Genomic DNA, 14447 nt, shown 5'->3' with positions numbered 1-14447 from the left:
GAACTCTTTCCATCATGTCCAGTCAGCCTCCCTAGCAACGTGGGTGCATGTGTCTTCTTATTCAAGGAAATGCCCTTTAGGTTGAGCCATTTTAAACTGTTGGTGGTCAGGAGGAGTCAGGTAAACAACCTCACAGGTTTCATGGCTGTTTGCTGCTCCTTCACCCCCAAGAAGCCCCTTGCCAGTCCTTTACCATGCAGGGTCTCATGGTTTTCTACAGCCTAAGACCTTCTATTGCTAGTTTTCCTCGCCCCCTCTTAAATATTATTTTTCCCTACAAGATTGAGTTGTTTGTTACAACCAGGCATGGTGGTGCATGCTTTTGATCCCAGTACTTGAGAAGTAGAGTCAGGTAGATCTCTGAGTTCGAGGCCAGCCTGCTCTACAGAGCAAATTCCAGGACAATCAGGGCAACACAGAGAAACCCTGTCTTGAAAAATCAAAAAAGCTACTAAGGTGAACTCCACAGTAAGGATATCACTCCCTTTTCCACTGTAAGTGTCTTAGCATCCCATTGTGTGCTGACAGTGGGATAGAAGAGACGGGCTGTTTGTAGATGCTGACCCTGCCTGCATTTCAGTTGGTTCCAGACTCATCTGAACATAATCTAAAAAGTATACTTCTGTGTAAGGGCTGTGTGAATCCCTGCTCACCCACTTCCACCACCTCTCTTGCATCAGAAAAGCTAACCAGGGTAACATAGGAGCTCCTGCTCCACCTAGTCTTGCCCTGTGCTAGTACACTTAATATAACCTTTGAATTTGAAATAATGACATGGAGAATACCAGGGCAGCCAGGCATGGTAACAGATGCCTGGAGCCCTCTGGCATGTGGAGGCTAAAGCAAGAAGATTGTGAGCTTCAAGCAACTTGGACTACGTCCTCTCAACACTACCCCTAACAGCCCCTCTTCCAAAATAAAAAGAACCCCAAGACATAATTTTACTTTTCTGTCAGCAGTGAGGGTATTTTGATCGACTCAGGCCTTTGCCATCATAACACAGAACAAAGTGCAGCCTAGCAGCAGCCACTCTATCCTGGTTTTGACTGTCAGTGGGTTTTTATTATTTTCCTTTCAGAACTCTCCTCATCTGGAGACCTCCTGCTTGCTTAGTTGGACACGTGATATTGTTCACATTCAGAATAAAACACTGACCATCTCAGTATTTATTTATGGGTAGAATTATGTGGCTGTATTATAGGATTGCAGACTTAGAATGTCTTGTTGCTAAACTCAAAATACATGGTTTACTACTTGATAATAGCATGATTTAACTTTCTGTGTTTTGTTTAAGGCTGCAAAAAAGTTTGTTTCTGGCAAGAAGTCAATGGCTGCGAGTGGAAACTTGGGACACACACCTTTCCTTGACGAGCTCTAACGAGTGTTTTCTCAACCCAGACCAGCAAACACATCAGAGTCAGGTCTCTTAATTTAACATTCGACATTTTTCTCAATGAAGTACTTAAGAGTATAAATATGGATAGTTATTCCCAGCTTCCCTAAAACAAATAAAGCATTGTGTGTGTTTTTCTTGCATTCTTTCTAGACAGTCAGCAGTTATTTATTAGATGCTGAGATCTTTGGTTTCAATGCTTTAAAGAAGACAGTAGTACAATAATTGAGTTTACCAGTTCCATCAATTAAGAAATTTCAGAAACTTTTGAGGCTAAACAGCTCTGAAAGTGAAAATTCCAGATTATTGGTCTCTTTTTAAAATAAAAACAAGTTTAAAATTGTTCATTTGTGGCTAACAACAATCAATCAGTCTGGGTTTTGCCCCCTTTGTGAAGGTATGTTTCTAAGAAACATCTTCATTTATGTCTGACTTTCCTTCTCTGTGACAGTGTTTTTCTCTCTGTCTCTAGCTCACCTGTTTCAGTCTTGTCTCCTTTAAATAATTCTCAGCCCAGTATTCCAAGTAAAAGTGTCACTGAAAGGTTGGGAACAGGATTGTAAGGTAAACAATCAGGCCAGAAACATGCAAAGAAAACTTCGCCTTAAAAGACAAATGGTCAGCGTTCTGGTGATTGGGTTTGTACTTGATGTTAAAAAGCTGAGGAAATGATGGTGTGATTCTGGGAACATATCTGTGGAGCCTGCTAGACCGCAGGGAAGAAGTCCTAAGCTATTACCTGAAGAAAGTCTACGAAGGCTTTTTTCTACTGTTGTGGAAGAGCTGTAGGAATTCTACAAACCTATATATAGTAAAGCACAAAAATTGGATATTTAAAAATAAAAATTCCTGTGGCCACAGATTTGCAAACCATTGCCTAACCAAACTTTGATACCTGCTGACCTTCACCCTGCTCAACCTGTGCACAGTCTTCCAGCCAAAAGGCATCTGAGTTGGAGGAAGCTGAGGAGGATGAGGAGGAGATGACTTTGTCATGCTCCACCATTGTCCAGTATGGAGAAGGGGCCCTCGGTTTTGTCTTGTCTTTGTGAATTACTACATCACAATTAACATCTTTACCAACACTAATAGTGTGGTCCTTCTTTTTATATCCATGCCATTCTGTGGAGATTGATATCGGTGTCCTCACAGGGTGATTCCAGACTGACCGAGGATATCTGTAATACTTCAGTCTTTTATCTAAAACAACATCTTCATGGTCATCTGTGCTTGCAGAAGGCTCATCTTTTGCCTTCTCCTTTGTTTTCTTTGGTGTGCTGAAATGAAGAGTGAATGCAATATATTGTTAATGTTTTAACAGAATTCTCTAACAGAATCTTCTAAACTACTTTGTAAATTTAAAAAATAAAATATTTAGGGCTGGAGAGATGGCTCAGATAAGGCAGCCCATAATTGCCTGTAACTAGTTCTGGGGGACCCTGTGCCACCTTCTCGCTTCTGTAGACACGCACACACCCACACACACACAAAATTGAAAATAAAGCCATTGTTTTCTTTTTTCTGAAAACCTAAAAATAGAAATTACCTTCGTTACTCTCTGCATCATCAAGTGTTGACTAAATGGATTCTGGGTGCTTGAATACTTTCAGGTTCATTTCTTTTATGTGTATGAGTGTTTTACCTCGTGTATATATGTGTGCCATGTGTATCCTGCTGTCCATGAATGTCAGTTGAGGTTGTCATATCTGCTGGAACTGGAGTGATAAGGAGTAGGTACTTAAACATTTAAAGTCACCTATCAAAACATTTTACAGCTTTCTTTGATAATCTATAGACATAAGTCAGTACTTTCTTATTCATTGACAAGGCTGCCCCCCCCACTTCCCCCACTACTATAGAGCTTACCCAATCCTATCTCTGGCTTAAAACATTCAGATCTGCCTCCCAGGTGCTGGGAAGTTTCTCTCTTTTTAGAAGTACCTGGAGAGATGTCTGTTAAAGGCTCAGGATCACATTTTAAAATAACTTTTAATTTTTTCCCCAATCATAAATATATAATTCCTTCCTTAAATTATTTCACACTTCCCAGCACTCGGGAGGCAGAGGCAGGCGGATCTCTGTGAGTTGAGTTCGAGGCCAGCCTGGTCTACAAGAGCTAGTTCCGGGACGGGCACTAAAGCTACAGAGAAACCCTGTATCAAAAAACCAAAAAAAAAAAAAAATTATTTCACACTACTTTAAAAGAAAATGTTAAGATTTTTTTGGGGGGGAGGAGGTGGTAAGACAGGGTTTCTCTGTAACTTTGGAACCTGTCCTGGAACTAGCTCTTGTAGACCAGGCTGGCCTCAAACTCACAAAGATCCACCTGCCTCTTCCTCCCAAGGGCTGGGATTAAAGGTGTGAGCCACCACCACCCTGCTGAAAACGTTAAGATTTAAACCAGACCACTGACTAGACTCAAATGAGTCTTTAAAGGATGAACTAATTTCATTGTGCCTTGAGTGACAGGTTCAACCTGGCTCTCTAGACCAGAACACTATTCTCATGGGTTATACGGCAATAACGAAAGATAACCCATTACGGGGAGTCAGGCGATGGTGAGCCTCAAGACTCTTCAGCATGCTAGCCATTAGTAATTCTGAGGTTTCTTTTACCCTAGACAATACTGCACATGCTGCCACTCTCCCTTTTTGTTGTGAGTCACAGGTAGGGCTTTGTACAGCACTCTTTATTTTTTGTAAGATTTATTTATTATGTATACAGTGCTCTACTTGAATGTATGCTTGCACACCAGAAGAAGGCACCAGATCTCATTACAGATCGTTGTGATCCACCATGTGGTTGCTGAGAGTTGGACTCAGGAGCTCTGGAAGAGCAGCCAGGACTCTCAACCTCTGAGCCATCTCTCCAGCCTTGTACTGTTGTCGCCAAGTTTTTAAGGCTTTCCTTTTCGAGCTCGCTCCTGTCTGTGGCTTGACTGTTGAAACATGGATGATGCTTAGACTCTGCTATCTCACTTTGCTGTTAGGTCCTGACCTTATTTATCCTGGTGCTCCTGCTCCTGTGGTTATAGCTCTGTTTCTAAGAGTTTAAGCAACTTTTCACCGGGCCGTGGTGGCGCATGCCTTTAATCCCAGCACTTGGAAGACAAAGGCAGATTTCAAGGCCAGCCTGGTCTGCAAGAGCTAGTTCCAGGACAGCTAGGACTATTACACAGGGAAACCCTGTCATGAAAAACCAAAAAGAAAGAAAGAATTTAAGCAACTTTTGCTAAAGTTTATCTCTTCTAATAATAATGGGATTGAGTGGAGTTTTATTACACACAGCTAGTCTTAAAAGTCTGTGAAAGTGATTCTAAAGATGTCGGGACTGCAGCTGTTTGTCTCTGCCACACACAGATCTCCCTGAACAGCCTAGGAATGGAGGCAAAAAACAATCCATGTTAACTTTTTTTCAGATTGAGTATCCTTGGTTAGGCAGTAGCCAAGGGTACATGATAGGTTTAGGCTCTTATTAACTTGGCACTAGATGATAAAGTCCAATCAGCAATTCAGGGTTAGCTGGAAACAATTGACCTCTACAGAGTAAAGATGAGAGGAGTAGCTTTTACCATGTGCACACAGCCATCTGCCCTGAACAGTCTGTTGACTGAAAGACCCTTTCCTACCTCTGTACTTCCCTGTCCCCATCATATATGTTACTAAGATTCTTTAAGTGTCCTTTGTCAATTGAGGAAGGAATTCAGAATGTGCATGGTATTGTTTATGGGCATCAGCCATCTAAAAAGTTGCTGTCCTTAAATTTTGATACTCTGACTTCAAATTCTTCAGTAAGATACAAATACTTAAGAGTTACTGGGCCATGGTGGTGCATGCCTTTAATCCCAGCAGGCTCGAGGCAGAGACAGACGATCTCTGTGAGTTCAAGGCCAGCCTGATCTACAAAAGCTAGTTCCAGGACAGGCACCAAAGCTACAGAGAAACTCTGTCTCAGAGAAAGAAACAATAAAATACTTAAGAGTAATAACTCTCCAGTGTGAGGGTTTCAGCATGTGGCTGTTGATTTTAAATTACATTTGGAGAAGATTTTAAATTCCTTAATTGCATATCTAAGTGCTTAAGACCACATTTGTGGCAAGTTTATGCATATGCCTGGGGTCTTCATTTCTTCTAAAGTGAGGGTAAGAAGGGTGACGACAAGAGCAGGGTGTGGTGGCACACACACACACACACACACACACACGAGCCTTTAATCCCGGCAGAAATAGGCAGATCTATCTAAATTCAAGGCCATCCTGGTCTTCGTAGTTCTAGGACAGCCAGAGTTACATAGAGAAACCTCATTGCAGTGCACAGCATGAAGTAAGCAATGAACAAATGTTCGCTGTCATGTATGATTATAGTCAAATACTGATATTCTCCCAGCCTGCTTCATCTGAAGGGCAGCTGCTCTCCCACTCAGGCCTGCACTGTCCCCACACTGGAACACAGGGCCATCTGATTTTTCAGGAGAAATCAAAGATACTGATTCTATGAAATATTTGCAGACTTGGCATATAATTCAGATACTTTTCATTTTAAATTTTTGAAATATGCAGAAAAAACAAAAATTTTTAAAAACCTACAAACCCTTTAATGGCTACCACTCATGTCAAGAAATACCATTCTAGCCGGGCAGTGGTGGTGCACACCTTTAATCCCAGCACTTGGGAGGCAGAGGCAGAGGCAGGCGGATCTCTGTGAGTTCGAGGCCAACCTGGTTCCAGGACAGGTACCAAAAACTACAGAAAAACCCTGTCTCAAAAATCCAAAAAAAGAAAAAAAAAAATACCATTCTAGCTGCTGGTTGAACCTTCCATATGTCTTCCTTGCTAAGTGTGCAAGTCACACCTGTGGGCTACATTGGAGCCTTGGGACCCGAGTTTGGGCATATGAAGTAAGGCTAATATGTAAAGGTCTTTTTCTTTTGTGTGAAGGAATGTTAGTTATAAAGGCAGCTCGGAGTTAGGAACCCAGTCAGCAGTCAGTGATTGGGTACTCTGTCCCCAAATCTACCTGCACTGTCCCTGCAGTCTGTCTAGTCAGCCCTAAAGCCCAGGTTGAGATGGACCGGGAACTGGCTTAGTAGGTAAAGAGCTTTCTGTGCCTAGACCCTGGCACCCATGGAAAAGCTTCACAGGAGGTCCTGCAGACTGTTCTTTGCAGACTGTAGTTCACTAAGCCATGGCAGTGTCACCAACCCTCCTCCCATGGTTCGTACCATTTCATGATTCCCACATTAAACGTCACAGGCCTGGGTTTCATAGCATCGCTCTAAAGTAAACTACTTACTATGGGACTGGAAATTTGGTCTCGGGGATTAAATCATACACATCTTGCCACTCCTGGGGTATGTCAATAAAGTCTCGGTAAGCCTTGATTTGTAGCACTGTTCCTATGGTGATATTTTGCAAAAGCTTTAACAATTCACGGAGGGTATAGCCTAACACGTTGGCATGACCAACACTAACCAGAACATCACCTGAAAAAGGAAAAACAGTTCAATTAAGATAATGGGTTGAAAAGAGCCATACTGATCAGTGGCTTTATTGAAATAGTTTATGGATTTATATAATGGTTTATTCTGACCAAAGCCTGGCTTCCATCTTAATTTACTAAGGACATTCTCCTCCAGTATTGAATGTTCTCAGCATGCTAAAGATGCCTTCCCTAATTTTTAATAGGCATTTAATAGTATTTTTGAGACACTTCTGAAGTTCTTAGTTGGTAAGTTCTTAGCGCCTCTGGTAAAAGGCTAAAACCATTTTAAACCCAAACCATTTAGATTTAAGATTCTAATCACTGTCAAATGAGCGGCTATAACTAGTAAAAAGTAAGCCACTTTCCATTCTGATTGCCTGGGATTGCCAAGCCCTCCGCAGCAAATAACCTGAATTAAGCATGGCTTCTCTTGGAGTTTCTGCCCCGTCCTAAAGAAAACTGACCGAATAACTGTATGTAACACTAGATAATTAGCTTGTGTTGATTATGCTTATGATATGTAATGCAGAAACTGTTGATTCCAAGGCATCTAAACTTGTGCTCCTCTTGCCTCTTCCTCTTCAGCATATCCCTCTACAACCTGCAGAATTGGTTCAGAACACTGAGAGCAAGACTCCCTCATGTAAAACACTCTGTGTGGGGAATTGTGATGGTCGACCACAGGGCTTTTGGGCACTCAGCAGGCGGAAAGAGATAAATACCCTAGCAACAAAAACCTGGGTCCCCAAAATGAAAACTAAAGGGACCAATTATTCACTTGTATGGACCTAACCCATCCCACCCCTGACTTCACCAGCTACAATAAAGATCTGTAAACTCAACCGGGTCACCCAGCAGTCCTGTCTGGGTCTGAACCTGCATTGGGATGACCGGAACATTCAGATCTCTGGATCCTTTGGTCTCTCCCCATTTTTCCAAGCTTGGTTTTCCAGATTTTGGGGCAATCCAGTCAGATACTGTCCTAAATTAAATGCCTTAACAATACTGTTTCCTGTTGCTTGCAATAGGGAGCATGAATACTAGCATTCGGCGAAGCCCAGAAGGAGGAATACAGAAGGCTTGCACTTGAAGGACAGATTCAGTCTGGGGAAGTCTTGTCAGTATGTCTCAGTGGGAGCAGATGAAGTCCTGAGTGTATTTTTGACACAGGCAAGGCTTTGTCAAGGACCCCAATACAGGCAAGGCCTTGTCAAGAACCCCAATACCCATGGACATGGCAAAGCCTTCCTTTGGTCCAAGACTGAGTGTTTTGACCAGTTGTACAAACACTATCACCTGCAGCTTCCCCTAGGATGACCACAGCCTGGCTCCTCCTTTACAGAGACCTCCTACTGAGATGAACTAACTCCTCCTCCATGTGCTGTACCCTCCATCACAGTGAGCACAGCCTACCCAGTCCCAACTTCTCTGTGTGTCTATGGTTCCCTCAGTGTTGGCATATCCTCATACCTGTATTGCTGTCCGTACTTTATAACTGATACAGGATGCCAGGTTACCCGTATGTGCATGTGAGGTTCAGAGCCCTCAGTAACCCTCATTCCAAACAGGCAAAACTCAAACTCGGGGAGAGGGGGTGAGGGAGAGGTTGGTGCTGGATCCCACTGCAGACTAGCCAGGAGTTACACGGGTCCTGAGGAGTGTCCAAGCACAGCTGGGGGCACATTTCTCTAGGGTAAGATCCCAGTAGAAATGCCTTTCCAATGTTCTAGAAAGTCTGAGGACTGCTTCTGCGTTGGTTTTGAGAAGCAGATGAAGATAAAGCCAGTCACATGTTGAGCTGGGCACAGTAGCACAGGTGCCTGTAAAAACACTATTCAAAAGCCTGGAGGGGGAGGGAGGCAGGGGGCAGTTGCACAGGCCTTTAATCCCAGCACCTGGAGGCAGAGGCCAGGTGATCTCTAAGAGTTTGAGAACAGCCTGGTCTGATGTAGGTGTTTCTATCTATCTGTTGTTTCATTGGTTAATTAATATAGAAAACTGCTTGGCCTGATAGGTCAGAACGTAGGTGGGTGGAGTAAACAGAACAGAATGCTGGGAGGAAGTGAAGCAATCGCCATGCCTCTCCTCTCTGGTCAGATGCCATGGAGCCAGCCGCCAGGTCAGACATGCTGAATCTTTCCCAGTAAGACACCACCTCATGGTGCTACACAGATTACTAAATATGGGTTAAAGCAAGATGTGAGAATTAGCCAAGAAGAGGCTAGATATAATGGGCCAGGCAGTGTTTAAAAGAATACAATTTGTGTGTTATTTCGGGTGTAAAGCTAGCCATGTGGAAGCCGGGTGGGACAAAAAGCAGACCTGCCCACAGCTCCTTCTACACTGGTCTACAAAGTGAGTTCCAGGACAGCCAGGACTACACCTGGAAACATGGAAACACTGCCTCGCAAAAACAAAAAACAAAACAACAATGGAAAGGGCTGAGGCAGGAAGAGGGACAGTTCAAGGCCAGCCTGGGCTACACAGTGAGACGCTGTCTCAAAAAGCAAGGCAAACAAAACAAAAGCTATACTGAGACTAGCTTCAGAATGAAGCAAGTTTTCTCTCAGAGCTACCTGCAGCCTGTGCTGTTGAAACAGCTGCTCTTCCTGCTGCAGTTAATGATAGTAACAAAGTTACCCTCTTAGGATGAGCTCATGGGTCTGATGTTAAAAGGGGTGTTTATGGCTGAAAACTATGACTTGACATTCTGCTTAATTGTTGTAAGAGGGTGACTTTTATCAAGAGAATAGAAATTAAACAGCTCAATTCCCTGACCATTCTGGCTTTAAGCCAAATGTGTCGGGGTAGGAACGTGATTGCTCTGCCATTCATCAACACCAATTTGGTATTTATGAACAATAACCTCATAATGCATCTTTTTCTCCTGCTTTAATAGGCTGTAGGAATGACACTGTATAAGCCTGTTTAGATTGCCCGTATTAAGTCAACTATGCAGCAGCCACACCACTGCTGGAAGATAGGTTTTCTTTGTCTCTGTTCCTTCCAACTAGGATGGAAGCTATATGCATCTTGTGTGGTTAGGATCACATTTGTTTAGCTCTCCACTGTTAGGAAGCACGGGACCTGGACATGGAAAGGAATTAAGGAAATGCAGAATGAATTAATTAATTAATGAGTGTTGGTATGGCTAACTAAATGTATGAAGCTAGTACATGGCTGCTGTTCACTGTCAAAGCTGTATTAATGGCTGGGCGGTGGTGGCGCACGCCTTTAATCCCAGCACTCGGGAGGCAGAGGCAGACGGATCTCTGTGAGTTCGAGACCAGCCTGGTCTACAAGAGCTAGTTCCAGGACAGGCTCCAAAACCATAGAGAAACCCTGTCTCGAAAAAACAACAACAAAAAAAAGCTGTATTAATGTTTTAAAGCTGTAGTCGTGTCTTAAGACTTTGTACATCAGACAACCACAGAAAACTAATGCCAAATTAGCAAATCAAGATAAAACACCAAAGACAAAGAACTTTAGAACACGTGAATGAGAAATAATAGGGTTGGTGGTTGTCAAGGAAATAGTAAATCCCATGATCGCTGTCAAAAATGATGGAAAAGTAGATTTTGAAACCTAGACACTGAATAGTAACTGGTTTTCATGAAGAGATTTGGTGCCCAGAACATCTGCATTGAAATCTCACTTCTTTCCAGGAGAGGCAGGCTAGCTACACAGAGACACAGAGAAATCCCATTGTCAAAAAAAAAGCAAAAAACAAACAAAAAAAAAACAAAGAGGGGAAAAAAAAAGAAATTACACTTCTGCTCATTAGGCCATTGCAACATGGTATGGGTTTTCTAGGAGGTCATGGATTCAAATCTTACCTTTGCCCACAATCCTTATGCTATATGTATGAGGTAGAGAATGATCAAGGAAGACCCCCCCCAACATCAGTCTGTGGCCTCTATAGACTCCTCACACACATATATGCAGAAAAGCTAATCTCTAAAAGCCATATAGAAGCCATAAGGACATTTCTAGAGTACTTGTTTTCAAAGCTCTTCACGATATTTTACCACATCCCAAAACCTAGAACAGAGACAAGATTCTCCCAATGTAGAAATGAAGTCACTGAGGCTGCAAAGATTGACTTTGCCAAGGTCACAGAAAGTGACACATCTCAGAACAAATGGCCCGGAGTGATTTTCCCTCTCGTGATTTCATCTCACTGTGTCTCCCCCACGGCTAGGCACGGCACCAGGGCCCAAGGCAGATGTGGGGAAACAAGTCTTGCATTAGATAGAAAATGCATCCCTCCCCCCCAGAGACCTGAGAAGTTAGGTGATCTTGATGAAAGCCTTGGCCTTGGGATCTAAGAGGGAGAGTTTTAAATTCCGACTCCCAGGTATAAGCCGACAAGCTCCTAGGTAGCTACATAGTTGCATAGTGACTTAGTGCAGAATATACTCCTGGGGCTATTGAGAAGGTGAAAGGAGATCACGGTCTCCTCGTTAGTTGTGATTAGCACCTCCCAGGAAAGAAGGAATCTTGATGCACAGTCATGACCTGGGGAGTGATGCCCGGTCTGTTTGCCTTCCACTTACGGGATGAAAGTGAACCTGGTGAGGAAGGCTCTGCCACTAAGCTCCAGTTTCCTCACCCGCAAAGGAAGAGAGTGAGAACACACCTGCCTAGAGTGTCACTAAAAACCAAATGAACAGTGAGTGACTGATGAGCACACAGTGCTAGCAACTGAAACTCTCGGACTGTCATATCCTCATGCTGACTCCCTCAAGGCAGGTGGGAAGAGGGCGTGTGGAGACCACAGTCACCTGGCTGGAGTATTCCGTCAGTGGCTGCAGCCCCTTTATTGATGAGGTGACTAATCTGGAGGTAAGGTCCATTCTGGATGATGATCAGGCCCAATCCCAGGCTGCCCACGGTGAGTTTGGTCTGCCTCATTTTGTTCAAGCTGTGTACAGACACCTTGGCCTTCAAGCTGGGTCCTTTTTCTAACAGAACAAGAGGAACTTGTTTCAGTCATTTCTCAAGACAACGGCGAGGCAGCGGTGCTGTGGAGTTGAAACTAGACTTTGGGGGCACTTACGTGGTCATCCTAGTCTTCAGTTTCCTTCGGGAAAATGCGTGTTGTAACGGGTGTGGAGATGACATGGGACAGTTACAGGGCTACTGTACAGTGTAGTACATCACGGGTGCTGAAATCAGTTATTATCTTCTGTCACTTGACAAATGTTTATTGATGCAAACCGTGTACTCTGGCCCTGGGTTTACTACAGTGAACTAGATGGGCTCACTGCCCTTGTGGGTCTTACAGCTGGTAAAGGACATAGCTGTCAGTCAATTGTGTAAACACAAATTAGACACTAAATAGGAAGGCAGAATGCTTGAGGTTAGGCAACAGGGAGCCTAGGTTTCACATAGGGATAGGGACCAGGTTCCCCTGAAGGAGTAAATATGGATCAAGGTGAGAGAACCAACAAACTGGATGTGAGGGGGCAAATAGAATCAAGGTTCTAAGACAGGAAGGCTGGTTCCTGTCCCCCTTGATGGGGACACGAAGGAGCAGCACCGGGCAGCTGATGGGAGGTGCACTGCCTGGCAGATGGCCTGCCCTCCAGGTTTACCTTAAGGAAATCTTGGAAGTAATTTAAACTGGACATGATCAGGTTATCATTGTTTTAAATAAAATCACCATGCCGGCTGCTGTGTAGCATGGAGATGAGGAAGGAAGAGCAGACAGCAGTCACTCAAGCACGTCACAGCCTTGGGAACAGAAATGGACAGTGGTAGATCCGCACAGCATCTGGGAAAAAATGCACCATTCCACACACGGGCCAGTGGTGCTCTGACATTCACCAGGCCTTGGCCGAGTCTGTGTGATCGTGGTGTGTCCAGGAACATGCTGAGACGGGCTTCCCCAGGAGGCTCATGGCTGTCCTCAAAGCCAGTGTCCTTGCTGGACAACTCTAACAGCTTCAGCTGGAGAACTGAAGCTTACAAATTAAATGTGCTACTAATACAGTAATAATCTTAGTGCTACTAATAAAATAAATGTGTTACTAATAAAGTAATCTTGTTTTATAAGATAGCAGTGGTGTGGACAAGATGGCTCAGCAGGTAAAGGTGCTTGCAGCTAAGCCTGGCATCCTGAATTCAGTCTCCAGTATCCACATGGAAGAGAGAACTGACTCCCACAACGCCCCCCACACACAAATAGAATTTTTAAAAATTAAAGACAGCAGAGTGAAAGGAATCACTAAAAAATTTCTATACATGATTCCACATTTAGCCATTCTCCCTGGAAAAAGCAAAATTTTAGAAAACAATGAAAGAACAAGAAATCGGGGCGTAGAAAGGGCAGGGAGGTGAACACGTTTCCTCACTTGATTGTGGCAGGGGTTAAGAGTGGTATATACTTGTCGAAACTTACGGAGATGTCCACTAAAAAAAGAGAATCGCGTTCTATCTTGATGAACAAACAATGGTGAGGGATTCCCGAGTGTGACTGCCCTTTCACAGGAGAGGCAGACCGAGGAAGGCTGGGAAGCCAAGGCATCACCTTTTCCTATTTAGACATTTACCATTTTTGCTTTTGACCGGGGCCTTCTCCATTGCCAGGGCGGGGCTCTGTCGATCCTCCCGGGAGCTCCGACTGGAATCTGTCCAACTTCCAACAGTTTGGAATCCTGGAGGCAGAAAGAAGATCAGGAAGGACCACGGGCCACCGGTAAAGACTGGCGCCGCCCGTCCCTCTAAATGGCCGCCAGGGTGCGCTGCGAGGCTGCTTCCCAGATTTGGGGCAGCCAGATAGTTGTTTCAAGGCTTCAGCAGACCCTGAAAAACGCGGCACAAAGGGAAACTACTCCACTGTAGAGTGTGAAAATTTATACGGGGGGGGGGGGGGGAGGGGAGGAAATTTCTGCAGGAACGAGCAGAGTGCCGCTTCACTCAAGGCTCTTCGTTCATTGGTGGGGAAACACTGGGGACAGAGCAAGAGCATAGAGGGGAGAGGGCCTCCAAATGTCAGCAGCATCACCGGGGGACCATAGACCATCCCAGAATTCCCTAAATAGTGGCATTAAAATATTGTTACATCAACAGTGCTAACTGCCTTGCCAGTGCACTTTACTCATGCCTGTTTTAGACGAGAAAGGGCCAAGGGTGGCCCCAAAACAATGAGTCACTATTAGAAGATGATTACTGCTCCTTCATTTCCTGACATAATCCTTCCTCCCCATCACATTCACTCATATGACAAAAATTCACTGGAAACCAGTCTGTGGCTTCTGGGGATGCTGAGGACATGAGGGTATATGAGACAAACATAGACTTTATCCTCTTGAAACACACAAACACACACGTACACACACACACTTTCCCCAAACAGGGTTTCTCTGTGTAGCCCTGGCTGTCCAGGAACTCACTCTGTAGACACGGTTGGGTTCCAACTCAGAGATCCTCCTGTGTCTGCCTCCTGAGTGCTGGGATTAAAGATGTGAGCCACCACTGTGGGGCCAGAACTTGCATTTTTAACACAGTTGGAGGGGAGAATTTTAGGAAACTATAAACTATGAAAAATAAATTCTAGAAGAAAGACAAAA

At 44.1% G+C, this 14447-nt stretch overlaps 2 protein-coding genes across 2 annotated transcripts in view; one reads left to right on the top strand and one right to left on the bottom strand.

The window, feature by feature from the left end:
- Positions 1 to 1536, top strand: part of LOC130880447 (cytochrome b-c1 complex subunit 2, mitochondrial) — a 31690-nt gene extending 30154 nt beyond the window's left edge. The window contains exon 14 of the mRNA XM_057779471.1: positions 1295 to 1536. Within this exon, the coding sequence (XP_057635454.1) occupies positions 1295 to 1378 (84 nt within the window). The 3' untranslated portion in view covers positions 1379 to 1536. The remainder of the gene's footprint in view (positions 1 to 1294) is intronic.
- Positions 1537 to 2270: 734 nt separating this feature from the next.
- Positions 2271 to 13484, bottom strand: Pdzd9 (PDZ domain containing 9). The gene is made up of 4 exons (XM_057779473.1): positions 13428 to 13484; positions 11658 to 11837; positions 6685 to 6874; positions 2271 to 2670 (listed from the first exon to the last, which is right to left on the bottom strand). Exons 1-4 carry the CDS (start codon positions 13456 to 13458, stop codon positions 2271 to 2273), a joined length of 801 nt encoding a protein of 266 aa, XP_057635456.1. The 5' UTR covers positions 13459 to 13484.
- Between the last annotated feature and the right edge of the window lie 963 nt (positions 13485 to 14447).

Source organism: Chionomys nivalis, chromosome 8 (genome assembly GCF_950005125.1).
Source record: "Chionomys nivalis chromosome 8, mChiNiv1.1, whole genome shotgun sequence".
Taxonomy (NCBI): domain Eukaryota; kingdom Metazoa; phylum Chordata; class Mammalia; order Rodentia; family Cricetidae; genus Chionomys; species Chionomys nivalis.
The sequence above is the reverse complement of the archived record's forward strand: the minus strand, read 5'-3'. Positions and strand labels throughout refer to the sequence as shown.

Coding starts and splice junctions, on each gene's coding strand:
- Pdzd9 (XM_057779473.1), bottom strand. CDS start 13,458: ATGGAGAAGGCCCCGGTCAAAAGCAAAAATG. Junction 11,838..13,427: donor CCCGGTCAAAAGCAAAAATG/GTAAATGTCTAA, acceptor TTGTTCTGTTAG/AAAAAGGACCCAGCTTGAAG. Junction 2,671..6,684: donor ACCAAATTTCCAGTCCCATA/GTAAGTAGTTTA, acceptor TCTTCATTTCAG/CACACCAAAGAAAACAAAGG.